Genomic DNA, 26,094 nt, shown 5'->3' on the forward strand with positions numbered 1-26,094 from the left:
CTTCCGGGGCCGCCCCCGCCGCGCCCCGCCCCGGCCAGCCGAGCCGGGCCGAGCGCCGAGCGGGCGATGGGCGGCGGGGCGGGGGTTTAAAGGAGCGGCGGCGGCGGTAGCCAGGTAGGTACGGCGGGTTGGCGCCGCGGGGGAAGGTTGTGAGGGGTTGTCCCGAGCGGGGGACGCGGTTGCCGCAGGGTGAGGAGCCGGGGTACGAGCGGGTTTGGGGGGTTCCGGGAGGGACACGTTCCTTGAGCGCCGCGGCGGGGACGGGGTCTGCCCACGCGTGGGTCTGGCGGGCCGGGGTGGCAGGGTGCGGGCTGCCGGGGGCTGCTCGGGGGAGCTGCTGGGGCTGGCTGCGGCACCCCTAAAAAGTTCCCGGTGGCGCTGGGGAGCGAGCGCGGGCACCGGGAGCGGTGCCTGCCCCACCGCCACTCTTCGGGGAGCGGCGTACGGCAGCCCCTGTCCCGGGGGCGTGCTGCGGGGCGGGGCTCCGATGGGCACCCGCGGGCGTGCCCGGGTCGCTGCTTACCCGGCAGTGGAGAGCCGTCGCCCTGCACCTGGCGAGGGCTCTGCGTGGGGAAGGGTGAGGTGTGACCGACCGGGCAGGGACAGCCCCTCTCCGCTCGGGGGGCTGAGCGGCCCGTGCCCACCCGCTGGGTGCGGGGCAGGGGGAGGCGCTGCCCCGAAGGCTGGGAAAGGTCGGGGGGCCTCGGGAAAGGGGGCTGCCATCCTCTTGTCTGTACGTGGCAATGTCTATCCCCATCTGGGGCCGGGGGGACCGAAGGAGAGAGCAGAAGGACCGGGGTCGGGCCGTGCAGTGGTGGCTCTCCCGGAGCCCACCCGGGACTCGTACGGCCCCGCCGCGCTCGGTGTTTGCCGCACCAGCTCCGACCCCCTTTCGCAGACGGGAGGAGGCGCAGGGCCCGCCCGGCTGCAGCCTGTTGCAGAAGGGGGCTCCAGCCTGTGCCCAGTACCGTGGCTTCTCGCCCTCCCTCCGTGCTATGCTCCGGCTCTGCCCCCCGCTCCTCCGGGAGCGTCTTCCCGCTCAGCCCAGGCTGCAGCCCCTGCCCGCCCCGCGGCCCCCGCCCGCAGCTGGGCCTAGCCCCGCACGCCGACCGGGGCAAAGATCGGCGGCGGTGCCCATGGGCCAGGAGGCGCTTCTTGGCCTCTCGCAGGGCTCCCGGGTGCGCACAGAGCTGGGCCGAGCTGCCCCTCCTTCCTCCTGTCCGGTTACCTCTGCACAATGGGCACAGTGTGTGCCTGCGGCTTCCTCGGCGGGAATTACAGTTGCATGGGCAGGCACTTTATCCTTCCTGATCTCTCTTTCCTCTTCCCCTGCGGGTTTGTTTTCCAGCAGGCTGAGTTCAAAAAGGGCACGAGATACTGCTGGCAAGCAGTCTGGTGCTAAACAAACCTTTTTAGTCAGAATCACATGGATTAGACCCAACTTTCCATTTACCTGCGGTGCTACCTGTGAGCTTCTCTGCCTTTCACGGTGGCTGAGCTGCTAGTGTAAGACAAAGATAGGTCAGATAGCACCCAAAGCCTTTGACAGAGGTCTGAAGCAGAGCTTACTGAGGGTAGGTGTGTGCTGCTGGTGACTCTAGGGGCATATCCAGTGCAGACTGACAGAGCTGCTCTCCTTCAAGGAGAAGCTCTAGCTCTGCCAGACAGCAATCTGAGAACCGGCTGCCTAGGAGACTGCCAAAGGCACCTTGTCTTCAGCCAGAGGTGAGCTTGATGCACAAAGTCCTTGGGCTACTCTGAACAGCACAGATAGTGTGATTCTGTCTCTGAGCAAGCAGCATTTTGACAGCCACTTCTTCTTCTCCCCTTGCCCCCACCTCCCACCCACTGTCATGTCCCCTTTGGTTCATCTCCTTCCTACAGTGCATGATTTTGGAGGGCAGTTTGAATAGCATCATACTGCCTTTTTATGGTAAACAGGCTGCAAGGAAGCACTGTAGGAGGGGTGGCTTCTCAGAGCAGCAGCAAGCCCATGCGACTGGGCAGGACTTAAATTGCCTTGGCTTACAGTGCCCATGGTGGGGGGGCGGGTAGAAGGTGAAAGGCTGGGTCGAGTGGCTTGTTTCTCTCTTGACTGTGCCCGGAATGATCATTGAGCAGCTCTTTCCTTAGTGCTTACTGTTAGTCTGGGTGCTGAGGACTCGTGCTTACTGGAAATCCACTGGCTATAACTGAGGCCAAATAGTTCCAATGCTCTGACGATGAGGGGTGCAGCCTCAGCACTAATGGTAGGAAAAGAAGTAAACAAAAAAAAAAGCAAACGTTCTGCCAGCCCATCTGTGGGTACAGTGCTGAAGTCCAGCTTGCTTGGCTGCCAGAGTCTCACTCTTTGCTCAGATCCACAAGACCACACCATTTCTGGGAAGCCGGACTCCAGGCAAAGCACTGCCATGGGTCTAAGGCAGTTCATCCTACGTAAGCCTTGCTCAAAATATGTCTTCAGAGTGCTGGGGTGGGTGAGGACGTTTTCATACAGCACCTGCCAGCGTTAGAGCTGGGGAGCAGGATGTGGGAGAATAGACTCGGTATAATGATGCTTGGCTTTGTCTTGGGAGATTAGTAGTTGGGGTGGGAAGAGGATATTCTCCCCAGCCGTGTCTTCCTGCTGTCCTTCCACTGTCAGGAGGGAAGGAGCCTGGCAGTATGAGCTCAGGGATGTGGATCTTTCCGAATGTGGTTGGAAGGGAGCAGTTCTCATGAAGCTTGAGGTGGCCTTTCTGGCCCCGTCTCCTTGGGACATCCCTTCCTGCCCTTCTCAGCTCCCACTCCATGGTGTGGCCCTGTATTTTCTTTGCTTCTGGATGAGCTCAGCACATGCTTTGGGATAGCTAGGGATAAATTATTACTTGCTCCAAATAACCTGTAGACTGAGACATGTCAGGAAGTATTTTAGTCCCTGTCACATGAGCCCTGCCTAGAATGGAAGGCCTGATTAACTCACAGTATCCCACTGAAGGCCAACACCTTTCAGGAGAGCTCCAAAGCTCTGTCCAAATGAGAAGACAAAGGCAATGAAGCATACTAGTCTCTGAGCAGCTTGTACCTCTGATCTCAGACAGCCTTCCTGGGGTCTGGAAAGTCAGCTGCTGGCAGGGGATGAACTTGAGGATGTAATCCTTGAGTTCCTGAACTGTTGCTGACAGGTCTATTACTTGAAGTAGTAGTCTGAGGGGAAGGGAAACCCAGGTCAAACAAGCTTAAGGGGCCTTTTATGTATGTTTTTACTTGGAGGCATTTTGTTGCTGATCTTTGTCAGTGTACTCCTGCCCTTCCCAGCTTAGCTCAGACTTGACATTTCTGGAGAGACTCTTTTTGGCTTCCCAGGAGGAACAACATGTCTGGCAATGTGTGCAGAGCCCTGCTGCGAGATGGTGACTGCCTCCTGCCTCCAGATGCCTTTTCCAGAAAGCCATTTAGAGCCCTGGATTGTTACTTGGATAACACTCTTCCCTGATTCATTAGCAACGTGCAGTCTCTCCTGTTATACTCAAATCTGCCTGTGCCAAAGGCTGAGAAGGAGAGGCCATGTCTTTTAATAACCATGTGATGCAGCTGGAAAAAACTTTTGGACACGCAGTTCTCTGGTGGCCTGAGTTGATGGAAACACTCCAAGGGAGAGATACAGCTGGGCTCTGAGGGAGAGGACACTGCAAGTGCTTTTTGGAGGGTGGGAGGCAACTGCCTTTCCCCAGCTTTACTCTAGCTCCCCTGACCCCACCTGGACAAGGCAGCACACCTAGAGATCAGTCCCACCAGTCTCCAGGTCTTGCAGGTCCTGTGCACAGTGTTGTGTAAATAACTGCTGGTGGCTGAGTTTCACCTGTGTGATGTGGGCTCTACCCTGGAGGTGAGGCTCCTGCCATGTGAGAACAGGAACTCTGCTGTCCCAGTGGTGCTGGTGGTCATGCTGTGGTGGATCCCAGTGGGCAGCACTACTGAGTGTGGCAGGCATGTGCCTGGCACTCCCACTCAGTATTAGCTCTGCTGAAGGGGCCTTTGCTTTTCCAGCTCTTTGCTATTGAAACTACTCGGTGGTGTTGCAGGCAGCTTCTGCTTCCTGTCCCATGCGGGTGCCAGGGACTTGGCTCTTACCTGCTGAAGTGCTCCCTGGAAATGCAAAGCTCTGGTAGCACAAGGGAGAGCGTTTTGCCTGCAAAAGGGATGTGTGCCAGGAGGGTTTGGCATCCTGGTTCATATCCTGTTCCCCCTGCTCCAGAAGTATCCATCTTTGAGGTTCCACTCTTAGACCTGGTCTGAGGCAGGAGCTGACAGATCAGGACAGGTAGAGTGGGGATGACATATTTAGACATCCATCTCCTGATGGATGTCTGTTTACTGACACGCGCATAGGATCTGTATGTGTCCTCTCGCTGGCTGCCACCTTGTAGCCAGAATCTGAGGGAGACTCGCAAAGCAAAAATAGTGTCAGGCTTTGTTGCTGAAGGAGAGTTTTGCTGTGGTGCTGTACTTCATTGTTGGAGTTGCTGGATTTTGCTGTTCAGGTAGCAGCTGTTGTTATTTTTTATTTCCAGCTCTTGTAGGGATCACTGTTGCCTCCCTTGTGTCATATTGTGCTGTGCCAGGCTGGCCTGGGTTTTGCTTTGTCTGGAGGGGTGCAACAGTACAGCACACTGCACACTTGTTTCTCTGTTTGGGGTTTTAAAACAGGTGAGACAGAGCAGTTAGATGCTTTTGGTAGGTTTTTATCTGCTTGTAAGGTCCTGCTCCTGCTGCATCTTGGAGCAATGATGTGTGGATAGAGGGGCTTTAAGTCAAAACTCCCAATTCTTCTCTAATTCCTTTGCCTCAGCATATTGGTGTGACTGTGCTTCTGGTTTGGGCTTTCTCCTGATAACAAGACGATAATCTTTGTAGCCTCCTGGGAGAAGGGCTTATCCATTTCAGCCTGCAGTTGTGAAATGTGTGTGCCCAGCTCTGTGGGAGCTGGAGCAAGATCCCAACAGAGGAAGAGGATTTCCTGAGGAGGAGTAACATGTGCAAACCTCTCTGCTTTCTGCAGTGCAAGTTGTGTGGTGGTTTTTGCCTGCTTTCTCTCCCTTCTGACTTTACCCCTCTTCTTTCCCTGTGTGCATCTATTTAGAAAGACTTTCTTAACTCCCATTATGGGGCTGCCCAGGGTATGTCACGGGGGCTCGGGTTACTGGATGTGATAGTTAATCCCTTCATTGCCTCACAAGGTAGACACTCGCTACTGCTATCATGTTTGGGAGGGGGCCAGGGAACTCGCATCCCTCCCCCAGCTCCTCATCCTGCTGAAGAGCTGGTGTGAAGACTCGTGTGTTGCGATGCAATACAGTGGCTGTGGCTTTGCCAGCAATTCTAGAGACACGTGTACAGTCCTCCTTGCGTGGGTGGGGAACGTGCTACAGTACAGTGCAGTGATCTGCCACTAGGAACATGCAGTGCTCAAATAGTCATTCTCCCATGGGCTGTCTGGGTAGCCTTGGGTGACACTGAGCTGTGCTTTGTGACAGGCTGGATGAAGGGGACAGGACCAAGGTGTTGGGTGCCATTGATCTGTGACACTCTTGGCTGTCCAGGGACCTGTCCCCAGAGCTCTCTTATGCAGTGGCTCTTCACGTGACTGTCTTTTGGGTTTCAGGTGACAGCAAGCTCCAAACCCCTCAAGTACAGCTGAGATGTCTTATCTGCCCTTCAAACTGTGAATCCTTGGTTAAAGGGAGTCCTCACAGCCACCACCAGGGCCTGCCAACTTCTCCAGCTGTTCCCAGCTACTCCTGCAACATTGGCAGCTTTCAAAGGTTAGTTACCATATGTGTTAAGCAGATCATTTACATTTGGTGCTCCCTTTCTGTTTTAGTGCTTCTAAATGGGTAAACAGGATAAGTGTATGGCAGAAGGGCCTGAGTCTGTGGGTATTTGGGACCAGTGGGGAGGTCCTGGAGACACAAGCACTGGCACTTGTAAACCCCCCATAGCCCAGTTCTCTGGAGGGAAGGACCAGATTTGCCACATGAATCCTTGGAATAAAGTGTGATCCCATCTCTATGGCCGTTCACTTCAGTGTGCATGTCTGGATCCTTCTCCCCAGGCACTACTATGTTCTATTGCTTGTTTCTAGTGTAGTGGGTAATAGGTCACTGGGACCTGGACTGAGGAGCTGGAAAAAGCTCCCTGGGCCAGGAAAAATGGGAAGACCCCCATTCTGAATGCTGGGAGCTTGTGCTGTCAGCAGCTGTCCTAGCAGCTTCTTTTCCCTCTGTCCTTTACCTCAAGTGTTTCTGTGAGGCTACTGTTTTCAGTGGCCATCTCTCTCTCCCCTACCCCTCATTAGTGCAGGGTTTGGCATGGCACCAGGAGGGAGCCTCAGCATGTCTGTGCCTTGATCGGATTTGTCAAGGCTCCTTCCCTTTTCTTCCTGTTCATTGAGGTCTGAAACAAAGCAAACAGAAGAGGGGAATTCCAAAGAATAGCAGGGAGGGAAGAGAGGGATGGAGGAGTGACAGGCTGCCCCTGCACACATGCACCCCCCTGCCTTTGTCTGGTGGGGCAGAGCATTCTGGGAGGCAAGGCCATTCCCTGGCACTCCCGTTTCCAGCTATGGCACCAGCTGCCTTTCTCCCTGTGCTGTGGGGTTCCTGTCCTCACTGCTTAGGTAGTTTCCAGAGGCTCAGGCGTGCTACCTGCTTTTGGCATGGGCACAGTGGACCTGAGCGCAGCTTGAGGGAAACGGGACATTATTTGAACTGGTTTGTTTGTCATGGACTGTGGTAAAAGGTTTCCCTCTTTACCTGTGTCAGGAAATTTTCCCCTGCCAGGCAGATCCAAAGGAGCCTGGCATGGAGCTGAACATCCTGCCTGGGTGCCAGGGCAGTGAGGCACTGGCCCCTCCCTACCTTGGAGCCAGATAAGTGCTGGAACAAGGCCCTTTTGTGCAGACAGGTCTGTGAAGTGGAGACAAAGGTGCTCTGGTGCTTGTATTGTTTCCCAGGAGGCAGGGAACTCAGGAGGGAGTTGTGGCCAGCCAGACAAAGCTGCCACAGGTAAAGCTTTGTCCAGTCTGATGGATCCCCTTGTTCTATCCTTTGTCATCCCCAGGCCATTGCACAGTTTCCCCTTCATTCTGACCTCAACCCTCCCATAGATTGGATCAGGGAAGGCAACAGGATGCTCAACAGCTCTGGTATAATACATCCCTACTAGTGATGCCCCCCTTTTTGCAATTAAGCCACAAGGAACAGCCTTTAAGCCACAGCCTGTTTCCTTTCCTTCTTCCTCCGTGTTCTCCAACTTCTGGCAATCTTTGCACTCCGTGGTTTAACTAAAGAGCAGAGTAAAGTGCTTAGACTCCAAAATGTGCAGATTAGGGGGTTACTAATCCTTTTCCTCAATAGGTGCTCACATCCTGTCCAGTCTGTTATCAAGCTTCTGTTCCCTGAGTGGAAACTTGGCTAAACTTGAGACCTTTACCACTCCTTGCTTGCTGTGCAGAGGAAGAAGGGTGAGGGGTGAGAGGAGAGTCATTGGGGGAAGCAAAATGAGCTGTGGGCCTCCAAAACTCTCAAGGTGGGTTTGTAGTCAGCACTGGGTGTCTTTACTCCTTATGCTCTGTCTGGTTTTGGTGTTCTAGGAGCAATAAAGCAGGGATTTGGTGTTTTTGTTTGGGGTTTTTTTGAGTGCTGTCTTCCTGTTCTAACAAAAACAACCTTTCTGTCAGAGGAAGCAACTGCTTTCCTGCATGCATTTGTGATTATATACTGGATGATCTGGTTCAGGTCTGTGCCTTCCCTGTGCATACACCCCTCTCCCAACTTCCCAGCAGTCTTTTCTGTGCTCTTATTCCCAGTGTATGCCCAAGTGAGCCATGCTGCAGCACTGCTGGAAGAGCAGGGCTCCCTGCTGAGAGTGGGAGGCTGGTGCCTGGCAGTGCTGCATGAGGCTGGTCCTATCCTCATCTGTGGAGGCTGAAATCCCTTGAAAAGACATATGCTGTCACTGAGAAGGGGAAGGTGGAGTATTTGTGAATCTGGATGGAGCCACCAGCAGGGAAGAAGGAGTAGTGAGGACAAGTGTGGTGGAAAGAATAAGACTCTTCCTAGAAGTAGGAGGGAAACTTGACCCTGATGGTGACAGGATGGACTGAGCTCTTATGCCTTTGTCTGACTCCTGGTGAAGGCTGGGCGCTGCACAGAGATGGCTGTGGATTGTAGGAGACGTGAACTTTTGTCCTGAGCCCCTCATCTGCTGCTTGGTTGAGTTGAGGTATGCTATTTCTTCCCTGCCTTTGTCCTTTGGTGTGCAAGTTCAGGGTTTAGTTCAGCAGTGCGAGAAGCCCCAGGAATGGGAACACAAAGAGAAGCAGGAGGAGGAGTGCTGGGAATGGTTAGTAAGGAGTTTGGGTCTTGGGAGTGTTCTCCTTTCCACTGCCTGGCTTTAGGAACTGCTTCCCCTTTGGGATCCACTTCCTGTCCTTTTTTTGCCCCCATCAGTCACTACTTCATTTCCGAAATGCAAAATGCCCCATATGCTTTTTTGTATATAAGTTTGCTGTCTTAGCCTGAACAGCAGCTTTTTCTCCACACTGTTGCAATGTGTAAGCCTCTCTGTAGCTCAGGAATCACTTCAGGTCTTACAAAGTGTCCAGGGCACCCTGGGTGGATGGCAGTATTGCTGCTTGGGATTTTTAGAACCTATCCTGAGCCATCCTGGTTTGCTATTTATAGTGCAGTTGTTCCATTCCTGTGTGGATGAGTTCTGCTTTCAGCCTTGCTTGGGCACTGATGCCAGGAATAGCTCTGGACAAGGAAGACAGGCTGCTTAAGCACAGTTCCCAGTTTGGGCCAGTGTCTGGTGGAAGAGGCACCAGGCTGCATCCATGAGCTGTGGCTCTCTGTGAGCAGCATCCTCCCCTTTGGCACAGCTGCTTTTCTGGAAGGAAAAAGGGATTTGCAGAGGAAGTGAAGGAATTGCCTTTTCTTGTCAGGTGCCTTGTGTGTGTTCCTGGCTGCCAGACTACAGTTTGGCATTCCAAGAGATGGCATTTGGAACAGTTGCTCTAGTCACAAGAACCAGCAGGACTAGTGAGGGACCATGGTGCGATGAAGCTGTGTGAGCAGAGGATTAGGTTGGATATTAGGAAAAAGTTCTTCACCCACAGAGTGGTTGAGCACTGGAACAGGCTCATTAGGAAAGTGGTCACAGCACCCAGTCTGGCTGAGTTCAAGTGTTTGGACGATGCTCTGTTACATGGTGTGATTTTTGTGGTTGTTCTATGCAGAGCCAGGAGCTGGACTCGATGAGTCTTGTGGGTTCCTTCCAGCTCAAGATAGTCTATGACTCTGTGCTTGCACTGTGGAGGGCAGTTGGCATGGGAAGCCCTGCTTCTAGCATGTCCTTTAAGCAGGGGTGGTGACCTTGTGTGTCCTGAACCACTGCTCGGTGGGGCAGGTGGATGCCCTTTCAGTGGGGCACCTGAGGACCCTGCTCTCCTCCTCCCAGGTGAGTGCCTGCTAGTCCTGAGGGAGCTCAAGTTAAGGCCTGAAAGGAGCCTGCAGCACAAAAACCATCAACACCTCCTCAGCACTGCTGCTTGGGCAGAGCTGCTCTGGCTTTGGCTCGTGATGATTTCAGCTTGTTTGGAGAGCAGAGCTGAACAAATAACTAACTGCTTGATTTAGTGCCCAAAATGAAAAGCTAGATGGAAAAAAACCACAACATAGACGAATTTGAGAGACCCTTTATCTTTTCTTTTAAATGTAACACAGCTCAATTACAAACAAAACAATGCAAAATGAGACTTTTTGCTTGGAAAACAAAGCATTTTGTTCTTGTCTAAAACTTGTATTGAAAGAGGAAATAGGTCTGAGCTGTCTGGAAACTGCAGTTTTCAATCAATAACTATTCAGCTGAAAACACCTACCCAGCTCTGCTGGTGACAATGCATGGCAGGCACCTGAGGGCCTGGCTCACAGCCATGCCCCTGGCACCTTCTCAGAGGTGGCAGGGAGGACAGTGTCATACTGCTTGTGAACTTTTCCAGGCAGAGAAAAGTTTGATCTGAAGTTTTTGGAGTCCCTTTGTCTTCTTTTTTGCTGTAATTAACCTAATTAGTTTTGCATGAGATGATGGAGACTCCACAAGCATGTGTAGGGGGGTAGGTTTGGCCAGATGTGGTGGGATATGGTCTCCCCTATCCCACCAGCAGGCAGCCCCTGGTGCAGGTTGCTCAAGAGCATTTAAAGGGAAAAGGGAGATTTGGGGCATGGGGGTGGAATCTTTTGTTAGTCCATGCACATGGACTCTGCTTGCTGGAAACTTGAGGTGTCAGTACTTCACAGGATGAAATTCCCACCCCTTGCTATACGGGCATGATGCGTGCTGGGTGTGCCAGCTGTGCCGATGGCAGGGCTGGAGTTGGTGGAGGGCTTGCTGACTTGGATAAAAGCTGGAGCTCGTAGCTGCTGACCCTCTTTGGCTCTGACCCCAGGAACTGCTGTCTGCCACAAGACCACAGTAATGAAAGCATTAGGAAATGGCAGGGGTGAACAGGTATTGATGCCCAGAGCACATCCGGAGACCAGGACACGGTGAACTAATGGATCCAGAGCTGGCCATTAGCTGCAGTACAGACATCAGCAAAAATGCAGATAGTAGAAACCTAATCCCAGAAGAGGGAAAGGGAACTGGAGATCAGCCCCAATGCTGCTCCTGTTTCAAGAGGCAGTTGAGGTCCTCCTACCCTGAGTAATGTTGCTGCACAGTGCCCAGGCCTGCTCCCTCCTATGCCAGGCTGTGCTGGCTAGGGAGGCGTGTGGATGAGATTTGATCCAGGACTCTGTAGACTCTGTGCCAGTGTCAGAGCAGCTGTTGTCAGTTAGGCTTGTGCTTCATCAGGCCCAGAAAAAGGTCAGTTGGTGTTGATACTTCACCTGCCGAGTATCCTCTTGGCATCAAACAACTTGTAGTGCAGGAAGGTAAAGCTGGAAGCAGTGTGTTGAACACTTACCTCCTCTTTGGGGGTCTCAGCAGCAAATTGGCAGAGGCTCATGGGGGGAAGAGGCGCAGGGGTCACCTCCAGGTGCCAGGCTGGAGCAGCTCTGGTTACGCCACCAGGCTGTGCAGGAAATAGGCTGAAGTGGGAAACCCATGACCAGTATGGACATGCACAGTGCTCGCTCAGCCTGAGCCTGGCACTGTGGTCACGGGGATAGCTGAGTGCTGGGGGAATGTGGGCTGCTCCAGAGCCATATCCAGACAAGGGTTAGACAGCCCTTGGGTGAGGGGCTTCCTGCTGTCAAGGTGTGATTTGGTCCCTGGGAGGTGACCCTTAGTTCTAGCCTGGAGTGAAACCTAGCTGGTAGTGTTGGCATGTCTGAGTGGGTGTCCTGAACAAATATAGCAAATATGCTGTAGCTTGGCTCACACAGAAGCTTTCAGGGTCTATCCTGCTGTTTTCCTGCTGCAGTGAGGGATGCAGCACATGCAGAGGAGTGAAAACCAACACCCTGCTTTCTGCTGCCCTACTGCCCCCACAGACATGGTTGAGGGCTATTGCCAGCTGGATTCTTCCAACTTCTTGTGCCTAACAGGAGTGAGAGCACTTGGGGACTCTGTTGCTAGCTGGGTGGCCCCCTCTTGCTTTGCCTGAGAGTTGTGGCAAAATGCAGCTGCCCAGCTTGTAAGCTTTGTGGGATGTCTGGTAGGCTTAAGCCTCCTACGCAACACTTGCACACTCTGCTGTGGCACTGGACTCCTCACATGTGCCCTGCACAGCTCTCTCTTGCTGGGGCTCTGCCAGGCAGCTGAATGCAGTGCCTGGTTGTGGACAGGGAGACTGGATGCAGTGTTGCTTTGCAAAAGCAGGGCCTCGTGGTCAGAGTCCTTGCTAAGAGGAGTTGCTCCCTGATGCATTCCTGGGGTTTCAGACATGCAGAGGTAAGCAGAACGATGTTCCTGTGTCAGACCCAGCCTGAACTTGCCTATTTCCTCTGGAAACAGGGAAACAGTCTGGTGACGGAAGTCCCTACTTCAGCCAAGCTCAGAACTTCAGCACCCTTCAGAGACTGTTTGCTCCTCTTCCTCAAGTGCTATGCTTCTGCCAGAGGAGAAGCTTTATACTTTTCAGTGTGACCTTTGCAGAAGGTCAAAACTGAACTTGAAGTGGCAGGACTGTGTGTGTGATAATCTTACAGGCCTGAGGAGAGTTTGAGAATGAGCTGTAACTGAGGTGCAGCTGCGTGTTGCCCCAGGAGGATCTTATCCTTTCTAGGATTATCTCTGCAGTTTGGTGGTGTTGGGGACAGTGGGGAAATGAGGATGCTTCCTTCTTTTAGAGCTCACATGTTAGTATCCAACTCTGCAGGTGCTGCTTGATCCCACATCTGGAATGTGGTGGCTGTTTTGCCACAGGTTGCTCTTTGCAGGGAAATGTGAAGGTGAAATTCTCGATTAAGTTTTGCTTGTCATAAGACTGGGGAGGGAGGGACGGTATGGTAATCCAGAGCATGGGGTTTTAATCCTGTTCTTCTGGCCAAATTCCATTCCGCCTCTGTAAATTCCTGCAGCTACCCTGCTCTGCACTGCTTGTGTGGTATCTGCTGGCTGGCACAGCCCCCCCTCGAGTGGCAGCATTTTAGTCATGGGGAGGGGGACAGGGAGGTGACCCTGAATCATAAGGCACTTTCTCAGATGGATGCTGCAGTACATCCTTTAAAGGTGACCTGCTGAACGAGGAACCAGCCTGTCCCCTCCCATCTCTTTGTAAGAGCAAAAGATATCATTCCCAGTTACCTCTCATCAAAGTGTGGTGCCAGTCTCATGTTCAAGGCGAGTTGCCAGTCTGGCTTTGAATCACTTGCCACAGCTTTCAGGCCCTTCCTCATCTTTTGCAAGCCCAGGAAGCTGCCGTGTTGGGCTCCTGCTGAGGGAGTCTAAGCAGATCAGCTAAACTGTTGCTGTTCCAAAAATGAGACAGGGGAGAAGGATTTGCAGTTTCTGTTGCCTACAGCTAGGTAAGACAACAGGCAGCATGGCTCCATGAAGTCACTCCTCTGCTGACTGTCCTGCAGCTCTTTTTGGGGAACAGCCAGGCTACCTCTTGACTTACAATGCCTGGAGGGGAGGCAGTAGAGGGACAGCAAGCCTGGAGCTGTCCCTGTGCCCCTCTGGGCCACTGCCCTGGGACCTGCAGTCTAGCTGTGCCTCAGCATCCCTCTGCAGGTGCACATTAGCTCTAGAAGAGACAACAGGTTAAGACACCCACCCTGCCATGGGCCTTGCTGCCAACTGGTGCTATGGGAAAACAGGGCTGCTCTCCTCTGTGCTTGCAGGGCTGGAGGAAACATGCTGATGTGATGCTGAAGTTCCCACTGCCAGCTGTCCCTAAACATTAACTGCTCACCTGACACTCACTGAACCATAAAGAGTAAAGGCCAACCAGGCTGAGCCATAGTCCTACAAAGAGAGTATCTTGGAGGAGTGGGGTGCCAGCACATGGGCAGTTCTTGGGGGGAGCCTGGGGCAAGCAAGGGGAGAGCACTGTCCCAGGAGTGAAGGCTGCTTGTGCACGGAGGGGTGGCCAGCAGGAAGCAAGCCTTGGGCTCCTGCCCACACCTCAGAGGTTGGTGTGAGCATGCACTGGTGTTTGTGCAGCTGCCCAGCTCTGCTGGCATGATATTCCCTGTCCCCTGGCCATCGTCCTATTGTCACTGGAGGCAGGGTGTCCAGGCATTAGACAAGACCTGGGTCCTGCCTGCCTATTCCCTGGCATTTGCTGTCAGCTTCTTCCAGCAAAAAAGGAGACTCAGGTGCCTCTTTCTGTCCCATTTGCCTTGTCCCCTGATCACTGCTGAAGCAGGAGCTGGGAAGAATGTGGGGGAGGGAGGATAACCTGCTGCGAACAGCACTTCTGCCCCGCACCCACGTGCTGGGATTGAAAACCGGCAGTATTGGGAAACCTCTCGTCTTACTGCTGGCTGCACTTGTCTGGCATGAGCAAGGAGACTGAGGAGGGAGGGCAGAGAGGCTCAGTGCCATGACTGCAGGGAGGGGTAGAGCCTGGAGGCTTGCATGCTGTGCCACAGCTGCTGGTACCCACTGTGCCCCTTGCCTAGGAACTCCTTCCAGCCTTGCCCTCCACTTGCTGTGCCTTTAACGTTTCACGGAGGAGGAGAGACTGTGCAGCTGCCTTCTGGCTTGCAATCTCCTCCCCACCTCTGTGAACATACTAAAACTGCCCCTGCCGTGTCTGTGCTCCCCAACAGCCTACCTGTTCCTGCCCTGGCTGGCGAGGGCCTGGCTGGGTCTCACCGCACTGGGTCTGGTGCTGGGAGCAAGCAAGTTATGGAGAACAGGAAAAGCTGTGGAGAGGCCGCGGTGGTCAGCCGAAGCAGGAGGCAGTTTCCTCTCCCAGAGCATTGGGAAGCCCTGCGTGGCCACTGTCTCAGCTGAAGCACTAGTTACGTGATGGATGGGACGGGGGCAGGGCGGTCCCGGGGGCTGAGCTCCATGTGCCCCGGGCCAGGTGGGGGAGCAAAGGGAAGGGTTCCTGCCCTGGGGAGCTGCTGGCTCAGAGGAGCAGCAGGGCAGCCCGCGGGTTTCCTCTCCCTGCCGGGGCCGGGCAAGGCAGAAGGGCGCTGCTGAGGAGCTAGTCCCTGTTGTACCCGGGACTCTGCAGAGGCAAGCGGGAGCTGCCCGAGCGGGAGGTAAACGTGCCTCCCAGGGCAGGGATTTGGGGGCTGCCTGGGCGCACACCCGGCCTGCCCCTGCCCCGGGGCTCGGCCCCTGCCTGTGCCTCTGCAGGTGCTGCTGTGGCTGCGCAGGCAGGCCGGGGCCCGCCGCGGCTCGCTCGAGGCTGTGGGGCGGAGGGGCAATTTACATTTCATCAGGAGCGCCGTGCAGGCGGTCTGCAACCCAGCCCCTCTGGCTGCTGCCGGCGGTGGCTTCCTCCCAGCACACCCGGCCGCTTCTAGGCACACGCGGCACTGGACACCACCGGCAGGGGCTTCTCCTTCCGCTCCAGCCCCGGGCAGGGGCTGCCGCCTTTCCTCAGCTTCGGGGCCGGGCGCGGGGAAGCTGCAGGTAGAGCCTGTCTCCGCATAGTTAGCATTCCCAGCCCCGGCCTCCTGCCGCCGTCCTGCTCGCTCCCGGTGACTGGGGCAAGTCTGAGACATCAGGGGGATAGTTCTTTCCTTTTCAAATCTACGGTGGGGCTTGAACCCTCTCAGGTAAGGGGCAAGTGCTCAAACGGTGGCCAATATCTCGTCGCTCTGGGTAGCAGAAGGTCTGCACCCCACCCTCGCCATACTTGTGTCCTGGGCTGGCCATTCAGCCTCTCTTGGCTAGCCATGGGGAGACAGGGTGGGCTCTGCTGCCGTCCTGAGCCACCTGAAATTTCTCCATGATGGGACAAAGCCTCCTGCACCTGCCCCAGAAAAGGAGGTGGGTGGTGGGTAGAGGGTAGATAATCCTGAACATTCCCTTATCTCAGTAAAGGAGGGTATTTGAGGCCTGGGAGCAGGCAGGGGGATAGAAGGAGAATGGATTCCTCCTAATTTAGTTTGAGCAACTCCTTGAGTAACTCCGTGCCTGTGGCGCTGGGGGCTCTTGAGTAGAAAGCGAATTTAATCTCTTGTTTTGTTTGTTCTTTCTTCCTCTGGAAGGGGGGCCTGCAGGGTGTGCGGGGGGAGCTTGGGTTTGAGAGCGGGGAGGAGGGGGGGAAGTGTCAGATCTGGAAGGGAGGAGTAAAGGGAGGACGGGGAACAGCAGCCCCGGGAGGGAGTAGCAGCAGTGGGCTGCCAGCCGGCTGGGGAGGCACCGAGGAGGGAGGCAAGGGGAGAGGCAGGTAAGGAAATCGCCGCCTGAGGGGACGCCGAGCGTCCAGGTGAGGAGCGGGAAAGGGGTGGCAGGAGGGATGGGTGTGCTATGAGGGGGGTATGGATGGAATCCTTGGGTGCTTCTGGGAGAGGTTTTGGAAGCTGGCTTGCCGCAGGTCCCATCCTGGCTCCCAAAATTGCTGTTCTGGTAGTGTGCTCACATGCAGGTTGGGGACAGAGTACAATTCCTGCAATGAGGGGCCATGGGGGCAAGCAAGAGCAGGACAGGCTCTGCTGTGTGCCACCACCTTCTCTATCCTTCGTTTGTGCTGAAGTTGCTTCCCTGTCCCTCAGCTTCCCAGACTGCTGGGTGCTGACTGACCTCCCTGATCTTTCCTCACTGCTCCCCTGCCCCTCCTGCCTGGCCTGGGCATCCCCCAAACTTTGTGTGGAGCTTGGCATGAGGGAAGTGAGGCAGGCTGATAGCAGCACATGAAGACCTTGCCATGTCCAGCATGGCCCATGGCTGTGGCAGGGCTAAGGGGTGCCTGGGCATGGTGGGCTCCATGTCTGAGCTCCCCTTTCCCCACCATGCCCATGCTTGGCTTGCTCTATAGAGCAGAAAAGGAGGTCAATGCCGGGCCTGGCTTACAGGGAGCTGTGGTGCCAGCAGGCCCCCTTCTCTGCCAGGAAAAGGAGTGCAGCCCTCAGGTGCCATGCCTACTGCCATGTGGACACAGCAGCATCCCCAGTGGGCTAGCATGGCCATGCTCCCTCGGGCTGGCCATGCCCCAGCCCTTGCGGTGCCTGAGTATTCCTCGCTGAAGGTGGATGGAACCATCCATCCGCCCTCAGCTGCGATTCCCGCAGTGGGCAGGCGCTTGCACCCCGGCCCCGGGGAGGGCGGGGTGTGTGTGTGCTCTCCCAAGCCGCCTGCTCGAGGCCCGGAGGCCCCAGGGGCATCTGCACATCAATGGACTTCAGCGGGGGTGTGTGCAGGGGGAGCAGACCCTAATCCGGCCTATTCATCCCGACAGCAGCTTTTGTTGAGCCTCCAGATGTTGCTGCGCCGAGGGCAGGGTCTCGTTATGGAGCTGCGGGCAGGGGGGCAGAGCGAGGCCAGGCTGCGGGGGGAGGTGGGTGGCCCTGCCCCTGGGATCTCTGCCGGCCCGAGTACCTGGCTCCGAGGGTCTCGGGGCAGGGCTCTCCGCCGGTCCCGAGCCATGAGCGGGGTTCAGCCCGCGGAGGAGCGTCCCGCCGGCAGGGCGAGGGGGCTGCTCCGGCCCCCCCGTGCCCCAACGGGGCCGGGGAACGAGTTTCACCGAAGCGTTTCGGGCTTTGCCACCGAAGTGGGCGGCGGTGTTAGGTGCGGGAGTTCCCCGGGCCCCGACCGGCACCGCGCCGCGTCCTTGAGGCCGTCTGCTCGGAGCAGCCCCAGTCCCTCGGCCTGCCCGGGCGGCGGGGGAGGGACCGCGCTCCCTCCCACAGGCAGGCTCCGTGAACCGCCCGGCTCGGGGAGGCCTCGCAGCATTGCCTCTCCCCTCCCTTGGGAGCCTTGGCCTGTGAGATGGCAGGGAGCAAGGCACACAGCTGGGCTGAAATGGCTTGGAGACCTCCTTCCTACCCCCACCCCCCTCCATGTTTTGAGATCTCCCCTCCGCGGGCTTTGTAGCCCTGGTAGGGTGGCAGGACAAGTCCTGGGGGGGCAAATGTCCCAGCACAGGGCAGGAAGGTGCCAGCTGGGAGAAGCTGTGTCTGGAGTGTTGACGGGCACCTGTCTTGCCACTGCACTTGTCCAGGTGCTGTCCTGGAGGGAGCAGGCAATGGGGGATGTCCTGCTGGAGGAATGTCAAGACACCTGGTTGCAGGCTGCTGGTGACACCTCTCTCTGCTTCCCTGCCCCTCAGGCTCTAGGATGCTGGGGCCAGCCAGGCTTGGGTTGCCCACCTGATCCTTGCCACCTGTGTCCTGCTGGCACACCATGTTGCGCTCCTGGCGCACGAAGCTGAAGCTGCTGCTCGCCACAGTGACCCTGGCCATCCTCCTCTCCTGGCTCTACCTCTTTGTGGGCAGCCTTGAATGTGAGTGGGTCCTTCTCTTCCTCCTTGGATCAAGGGAAAGTGCAACAGGAGGTGGGCAGCAGGGGATGAGGCCTTAGGGTGGGTGCTCTGTGGGCCTGCAAGGGCCTGTGCCCCTGACCTGGGGGCATCTCCAGGGACATCTGTAGGGATCAGGGGAGCAGAGTGGTGATGTTGGCTGGGTACTTGTGACGTGTGCTGGGAGCTCTCAGCTGGGACCATCCACACTGGGCCCTCCTGGCCTTGCCATGCCCGTCACATAACCTGTGTCTCTTCCACAGATGGCCGCTTCCTCCTGCTGCCACCCTGCCTGGGCGAGCAGCCAAGCCGGGATGTGGAACGGGAGACTCTGGCCTCACGAGTGCGCAGGGTGGAGGAGGAGAATCAGCAGCTCCGCCTGCAGCTCAGCCAGGCTCAGATGGAGGGCAGTGATGGCAGCCCACAGTGGGGACCCTCTGCCGAGGATGGAGATCTCCCCAGGGGTGAGAGGAGCAATCGTACAGCCTGCCCCAAGCAGCAGACAGTGCACAAATGTGAGGTGGGTGATGGCACTGGCATGGTGATATTGTGGGATGGGAGGCTGGGACCCTGGTGGAGCATGGATGTATGTGCAGCCCACCTGGCATTGCTCTCCCTATGCTCTGGCCATGCTGGGGCCTCATCCTGGCTCTCCATGGTGCTCAGTGAGCCACAGTCCGTGGGTGAGGGCATCTTCCTTGTCCAAAGAGGGAGGCCAGACAGGCAGAGTGGCAGCCAGACTCCTGGTCCCTGTTTCTGAACTGGGGAACTCCTGCCTCTCTCTGGGGCTCCTTCCATAGGGGATGTGCTCGGTTATGGAGTCTCTCCCTGTGGTGTGGTCCCAGGGAGGAGCTGACAGTCCCTGAAAGGAGGGAGTGTCCAGTCTCAAAAAGGTACCATTTGTCTCTGGGCAGCTCCTGCATGTTGCGATTGTGTGTGCCGGGCACAACGCGAGCCGGGATGTGGTCACCCTGGTGAAATCCATCCTCTTCCACAGGTAATGGGGAAGTGCTGTGCCAGAGGCCCACTATTCGGGGTTCCCAGATGAGCTACTGCAGGCTGCAGGGGGCAATGCTGCGGGAGAGGGGCTAGGGCTCCTCTCTAGCCCCTGTGCCACTGCTTAGAGGGACAGAGAGGGATTTGTTTCTCCCAGAGGGCTGATTTTTCTCCATTTGCCCCCCTCCAGCTGATGTCTGTCCCTTGGGAGGGATGGGAGTGATGGGGACTGTGTCCTCCTCATCCCACTGTGGTGCTGAGTGCTGCTGTTTTTATCCTTGGCAGGAAGAACCCCCTCCACTTTCACTTCATCACGGACTCTGTGGCCCACCAGATCCTCCAGACACTCTTCCAGTCCTGGATGGTGCCTTCTGTACATGTCAGCTTCTACAATGCTGATGACTTGAAGGCAGGTTCTTGCCCTTCTCTTTGCCCTGTCCCAAGCCAGTGTTCAGAGGGTTGAGGGGAGTAGCAAAGAGGGGAGAGTAGATGGAGGTTCATTAACTTTTTCTTGCTGGTCCCTCGCTCACCCCCTCCCCTTTCTGGGCTTGTTGCTGGTGCAGCTGAGAAAGGGGCACAGGGCTGGTACTGGAGGGGTGGGGAGGCCCCTTGGGGTAGCACTTCCTCTGTGGCAGAGCTGAGTCCCCCACTGAGCACTGAAACACTGGGGTCCAGGTGGGCATTCTGGTGGCTGAAGGGAATGCCCCAGGCTTGGCTGGCTCCACAGCAATGTATGCCCTTCTGTTGCTGGCCTCCTCTGCACAGGGTACTGGGCACAGAGAGCTGTCCTGCCCAGGCAGGGGAAGGGCTTGGCTGTGCTCAGCCCTGAGCTGTGTTGCCTTGCAGCCAGAGGTGTCGTGGATCCCCAACAAGCACTACTCTGGCATCTATGGGCTGATGAAGCTGACGCTTACCAAGGCGCTGCCCTCCAACCTTTCCAAGGTCATCGTCTTGGACACTGACATCACCTTTGCTACTGACATTGCCGAGCTCTGGGCTGTCTTTGGGAAGTTTTCTGGTGAGGACAGGGTGCCCCTGGGGCCCTGGCAGGGGCCTGGGTGCTGGGCTCAGGGTGGCAGTCCCCACCTGCCACAGAACCAGTGCAGTGTGTTTGCTTGGGCCCTCTGAACCAATAACAAGATGAGCTGCATCCATGGCCCTCTGTTTCCTCAGAAAAGCAGGTGATTGGGCTGGTGGAGAACCAAAGTGACTGGTATTTGGGCAATCTGTGGAAAAACCACAAACCATGGCCGGCCCTGGGACGTGGCTTCAACACAGGTGAGTGTGGGCTGCCAGGGTGGGCCCTGCAGCCTCATGGCACATCCAGCTGAGGCAACACTCAGCACAGGGAGGCTGGGAAAGGCTGAGGTGAAGCAGGAGGGTCTGATGGGAATGAAGGGGCTGCTACAGCATCCCAGGGTAGTGTGGGTGGGTGCAGAGAAGCGGCATATCCCAGGGGATGAAGGAATGTGAGCTGCTGTGCTCCAGCTCTGTAATGGCTGGGTGCTCCCTCAGTGACCCAGTGCCCTCTTCTCTGGCACTCAGGGGTGATCCTGCTCCTGCTGGACCGTCTGCGTCACCTGGGCTGGGAGCAGATGTGGCGGCTGACGGCAGAGCGGGAGCTCATGAGCATGCTGTCCACCTCGCTGGCCGATCAGGTAATGGTCCCTCCTCTGGGGTGGTCAGCCCTTCTGCATTCCCACAGCACTGCTGGCATGGGGGGTCTTCCTCTTCCACTTGTGCACTCACCTTTCTCTCTCCTAGGACATCTTTAACGCGGTGATCAAGCAGAACCCATCCCTGGTGTACCGGCTTCCCTGCTTCTGGAATGTGCAGCTGTCAGATCACACCCGCTCGGAGCAGTGCTACACTGAGCTTTCAGATCTCAAGGTGGGTGGGTTTGCTGCCTTTGAAACTGTAAAGGGCCTGAAGGACACTGGAGGTCCATGGGAGTCAGCATGGGGTCTGAGGGCTTGGGGAGCACTGGGTGCTGCTGGCTTCCCTTCCACGGGGTGACACGCTACTGCCCAGGTGATCCACTGGAACTCACCCAAGAAGCTGCGGGTGAAGAACAAGCATGTGGAGTTCTTCCGTAACCTCTACCTGACCTTCCTGGAGTATGATGGGAACCTGCTGCGCAGGGAGCTTTTTGGCTGTGCCAGTCTTCCCAGCCCACCCAGGGACCAGGTGAGGGTGATTGCGACTGCCCCCAGCCCCAGAGCATGGGGTGGGCAGAGACCACACACAGCCTCCCCAGCTCCCTCTGGGGCTCTTGCTCTCTTTCACCTTTATGGTGTTGCAGCTACAGCAGGCACTGGAGGAGTTGGATGAGGATGATCCCTGCTATGATTTCCGCCAGCAGCACCTCACGCAGCACCGCATCCACCTGTTCTTCCTGCAGTACGAGTTCTTGGCGTTTCCCAACCCTACTGATGTCACCCTCGTGGCCCAGCTCTCCATGGACAGGTACTTCCTGGTAGGACCACTGGGAGGTTGGATCCCACCTCCACTCCTCCATTGAGGCTCCACAGCTTTGGAGCTACAAGGGATTCTCATCTCATTATCCTCACACCAACATTTTGCAGTGAAGAACAACACTCCAAGCTGGGAGCATCAGTTCCTCCTGAACTGGGCTCGACTGGCATGCAGCTCTCTGGCAGGTGCCCCGTTCTGGGTTTGGCAAAGCTGCCACAGAGCAGGTCTGCTGCTCATGCACTGCCCTCTGCTTCCCAGGTTACAGATGCTGGAGGCCATCTGCAAACACTGGGCGGGCCCCATCAGCCTGGCATTGTACATGTCAGATGCTGAGGCTCAGCAGTTCCTGCGCTATGCCCAGGCCTCGGAGGTGCTGAGCGCCCGCCGCAATGTCGCCTACCACATTGTCTACAAGGAGGGGCAGTTCTACCCCATCAACCTCCTGCGAAACGTGGCCTTGGCCAACACGCAGACGCCATACGTCTTTCTGACGGACATTGACTTCCTGCCTATGTATGGCCTCTACGATTACCTCAGGTAAGGCTTTCTCCAGCCCACTCTAGCTCAACCTGCAGGGCTCCCCAGACACCAGAGTTTTCAGGAAAAGCCCTAGGCAGCAGTCCTCAACAGCAGGCCTGGGAGCTGTTCCCTTTGTGTTCAGCCTCAGGATCCTGCCCTTGCTTTTGTCAGAGGAACAAGGATCCACCCAGTCGATGAGGAAGGGGCTGTGGCTGTGAGCATTGCCCCATTCCTCCTACCTCTGCATGGTACCACTGCAAATTGTCCAGACATTAATATCCTTCTGGAGTGGTATGCAGGCTGGAGGGGCTGAGGAAGGAGGCCGTGGAGCCAGGGAGACCTCATACCCTTCCTATCACCATAGGAACTCCATCCAGCAGCTGGAGCTGCCCCAGAGGAAGGCAGCTCTCATTGTGCCGGCGTTTGAGACCCTGCACTACCGCCTGACCTTCCCCAAATCCAAAGCAGAGCTGCTCTCCATGCTGGACATGGGCTCCCTCTACACCTTCAGGTAGGGACTGGAACTGCTCCACTATCCAAGGGGGGCTGGCAGAAGCCAGTTTTGTACCCTTGTGCCTTGGGACTGTGCACCCCCTGTCTCAGAGGACCCCCTGCATCGTCCTCCTGTCTCAGGGAGCTGCCAGCTTTGCCCAGTGTCTCGTTTCCATCTCTCCCCGCAGGTACCATGTGTGGCCAAAAGGCCACGCCCCAACAGACTACGCCAAGTGGCGGACGGCCACTGTGCCGTACCGTGTGGTGTGGCAGCCAGACTTCGAGCCTTACGTTGTAGTGAGGCGAGATTGCCCCAGGTATGACCAGAGGTTCGTGGGCTTCGGCTGGAACAAAGTATCCCACATCATGGAGCTGGATGCGCAGGTGGGTGAGGGGCTGCTCCTGGCGCCACAGAGGCACTGGCTGTGGGGGCTCTTGGCCAGGCAGTGACATGTTGGTACCACCAAGCTGATGCTGTTGCTCTGTCCCCTCTCAGGAGTATGAGCTGCTGGTCCTGCCCAATGCCTTCATGATCCACATGCCCCATGCCCCCAGCTTCGACATCTCCAAGTTTCGCCTGAATGCAGGATACCGGGGCTGCCTCCAAACGCTGCGGGAGGAGTTCCACCAGGACCTGTCACGGCGATATGGGGCTGCTGCGCTCAAATACCTCACCGCCGAGAGAAGCCTGTGACACCTGGGGACAGTGGGTGCGGGGTACAAGCAGCACACTGGGAGGCTGCAGGGCCTCCCTCCTGCCCCTGCCCACCACCGCAGCCCAGCTTGAGGGAACGGAGTTGGCAGCACAGCCTCTCCAGCCCACCAAAGGGATACCCACAGATAAGGTGGAAGATATCAGCTGCAAGAACAGGTAGTGCCTGGAGATCAAGCTACCACAGCCTTCCTGAGTTACAGGGGAACCTCCTTATGCCAGGGGTCAGGATGTCAGCTCTCCTCCCTCCTCTCTTTTAGTAGATGTGGGTTCCTTAGTCTTCACTAGCTCACTTGACCTTGAGGCCTGGCTCCTGCAGAGGCCTGGGAGCTGTGCCATACCCTGCTCTGCCCTTGCTCAGTGGTCCCAGTTCCAGTCCTTGCATACTCCTCTGGGGCTTTGGTGAGCGAGAGATGAGGTTGTAGAACATCCCTTTGTGGAGCAGGCTCAGAGGAAGCCTCCTAGCACCTTGGGAGCTCCAGCCAGGGAGTACCAGGAGTTGTTGGAGACCTGGTTCAAGCCCAGATCAAGGCTAGCTGGTTAACAGCAGAGAAGTATTATTACTCCCGATCCATATGGATGCAGTCTCCAGTGGAGTTGGCCCTGCACTGGTGGTGCTGGAGTCACTCAGAGCAGGATGAGCTCCAAGAGCAGGACAGGCTGTGTGCTGTCCCCAGAATGAACTCCCAGAATAGACCTGCACCTCCAGTCTGGGAGCAGCCGTGGTGGTAACAGACCTGTGTTGTGTTGGCAGTGCCCCACAGGGCTGGGCTGCAAACCATGGCCAAGAGCAAAACAGCAGCTTCATGGGCCAGTGTATGCTGAGAGAAGTTTCTGGCAGGGACCACCCTGCTCCTCCCCAGCTCCCGGCAGCACAGTCGTTGCCATCAACAATCAGGGATGCGACTGACACTGGACAAGACCGTAGCTGAGCACTGTGGCAGGAACCCTTGTGCCAGGAGCAGCTTGACCAGACACTGTTCTACCACTATCACACACTGGAGCACAGAGGATGCATTGCTTTCCTCACGCTGTTTAAATTATTTAATACTTTTCTCATAAGAATTCAGTAATTAGGGTGTCTGGGGTTCTTCTTTTTAATCCTTTTTTCCTCCAAGATGATTTTGCTGATGGCCCTGGAGGCTCTCCGGGCCAGTTGCTGCTGCAGCCTCTGCTGTTCTCTCCTTAGCTTTGCTCTGGGCTGCAAGAGCTAGAGCTAGCTCTGTGCAGGGGTGAGGATTTCCGTCCATGGTGGGAGTGACTAAGAGGAGTCATACAAAGCACGGGGTATGGAAAGGGCACAAGCGCCTCTTGCTTTTTTCCTCGTTTTAATTTAATTTTTAAATTAAAGCTTTTTTATTCTTTTTCACATTCTTGTTAGAACTGCCTGGTTATTAATTTTTTCCCCTGAAGGGAAGACAGCAGGAAGAGTGTAATGGAGGAGTAGCCTGAGCCTTGGCTGTGGAAAAGCATCACTGGGCTTGCTCTGCCTGGCATGTTTTCCTGTTGGACTGGCACAGTGGGAAGGTTAAGGAACAAGGAAGAGCAGCAGGCAAAAGAAATGCCAGTGTCACCAAGTGGCAGGTGCACCGGTCCCCTGCCAGCTCTGAAAGGGTTGTTAGGCTCAAATCTGATGGTTCCCAGCACTGCAGCAGGGCCCAGGCAGCCTGCCTGCACAGCCAGCACCCCTGAACTGGATCATGGGGCTTCACGGTTTAGGCGTGTAGTCAGTTTAAACACCCCCAGGTAGAAGGGATGTAGTTTCATCTGGTGGTGCTGCAGCTCATCCCCGAGAGCAGCATGCTGAGCTGGATGCTCTGCCATGATCTGCAGGACCTTTCCTCACCCAGAGGAGGGAGGACAGGCACCCAACTCTGGCCACAGTGCAGGCAGTGGGACCGGGTGAGGCTCTCTGCTGAACAGCCTTGGCTTTGTAAGAGTGTTGGGAATAAAAGCTGGCTCTTGGGCCCCATCAGCCACCACCCTTGCATCTGCAGGTTCGAAGATGAGGGTGGTTTGCCAGGAGCAAGTGTTGAGGCTTTACTTGGGAAAGGGCTGGGAAGGCATTGCTCATCACAGTGAAGCCATGCACAGCTCCACCCCACCAGTCCCTAGCAGGCAGCTTTTGTTTAATATAACCAAAGCTCACCCATACCGTGCTGCTGCTGCACTTATCAACAAGAGGGTTGATCACAGCTAGATGCTGCTACAGACATGGTGGAACAGTGCCGGGATGGAGCAGGCCTCTTCCAGGCAATTCTTTGATGGCTGTGAGGCAACAAAAATGCTGTCTCTATGGTTATTTTGGAAGGTGGCACTGTAGAAGGAGGGCTGAACACCATAATTATCAGATAGTCCTTCCCAACCTATTCATTCACTCATGGCTAGGCTTTGCGAATGAAGATTTGAGTGAATGAATAGGTTGGAAAGGATCATCTGAAAATTAATCTATACAGTCAGCCCTAAATGTGCCTAAGAGGGTAGAGGTATTTGGAAGTAAACCCAGCTCAAGCTGATCTCCATGTGCCCTCTGCCGGGCAGCATCAACTGGGAGGCACCCACTGAGTCAGAACCGGGAGATTATCTGAACTGAGCGCAGCCCCTTTTGGACCTAAAATTCATTTCTCCTAACACACTGTCCTTCTCCTTGCCAAGAAAGCGGAGCGTGCCACAGCCGCCACACAGAGCCATGCTCAGAAACCCCTCTTGGGGCTGGGGATTTGCTATGGGCACTACACCATGCCCTGTGCCTGTGGGACCCGCTGTCCCCACCTGGTACATACAGCTAAGGAGACAAGAGATTTTACTGTGTTTTATTTAGTAAAATGTTAAAATAAATAAATACAAATTGATCAGATGCTCTGTATCCCCTCCCCCCAACTTTAATTTGCTAAAATCTAAACACATTTGTACCAAAACTGAAACCACAAGGAACTTGAAGGCAGCAGAGACTGCAGATCACTATGAGCATCAGGCTAAAAAAAATAGA

General features: G+C 55.8%; 1 protein-coding gene across 7 annotated transcripts; it reads left to right on the top strand.

Moving 5' to 3' along the window:
* Positions 1-61: 61 nt before the first annotated feature.
* LARGE2 (LARGE xylosyl- and glucuronyltransferase 2) lies at positions 62-26,094 on the top strand. 7 transcript variants are annotated; one of them, XM_017807888.1, is made up of 16 exons: positions 62-114; positions 5,645-5,804; positions 17,723-17,896; positions 18,175-18,431; positions 18,826-18,908; positions 19,193-19,316; positions 19,754-19,925; positions 20,081-20,185; positions 20,453-20,565; positions 20,672-20,797; positions 20,939-21,094; positions 21,210-21,373; positions 21,641-21,919; positions 22,266-22,412; positions 22,582-22,777; positions 22,890-26,094. In XM_017807888.1, the coding sequence occupies exons 3-16, from the start codon at positions 17,797-17,799 to the stop codon at positions 23,085-23,087; spliced, it is 2,220 nt and encodes a 739-aa protein (XP_017663377.1). In that variant the 5' UTR covers positions 62-114; positions 5,645-5,804; positions 17,723-17,796; the 3' UTR covers positions 23,088-26,094. The 7 variants fall into 7 exon arrangements, with proteins under 7 accessions (XP_017663377.1, XP_017663362.1, XP_017663396.1 ...); XM_017807873.1 differs by having other exon boundaries at positions 68-118; XM_017807907.1 differs by having other exon boundaries at positions 68-118; positions 21,216-21,373.

This window comes from Lepidothrix coronata, unplaced genomic scaffold (genome assembly GCF_001604755.1).
Source record: "Lepidothrix coronata isolate B3197 unplaced genomic scaffold, Lepidothrix_coronata-1.0 Scaffold1, whole genome shotgun sequence".
NCBI classification, from domain to species: domain Eukaryota; kingdom Metazoa; phylum Chordata; class Aves; order Passeriformes; family Pipridae; genus Lepidothrix; species Lepidothrix coronata.

Coding starts and splice junctions, on each gene's coding strand:
- LARGE2 (XM_017807888.1), top strand. CDS start 17,797: ATGTTGCGCTCCTGGCGCACGAAGCTGAAGCTGCTGCTCGCCACAGTG. Junction 19,317..19,753: donor ACAATGCTGATGACTTGAAG/GCAGGTTCTTGC, acceptor GTTGCCTTGCAG/CCAGAGGTGTCGTGGATCCC. Junction 22,778..22,889: donor TCATGGAGCTGGATGCGCAG/GTGGGTGAGGGG, acceptor GTCCCCTCTCAG/GAGTATGAGCTGCTGGTCCT.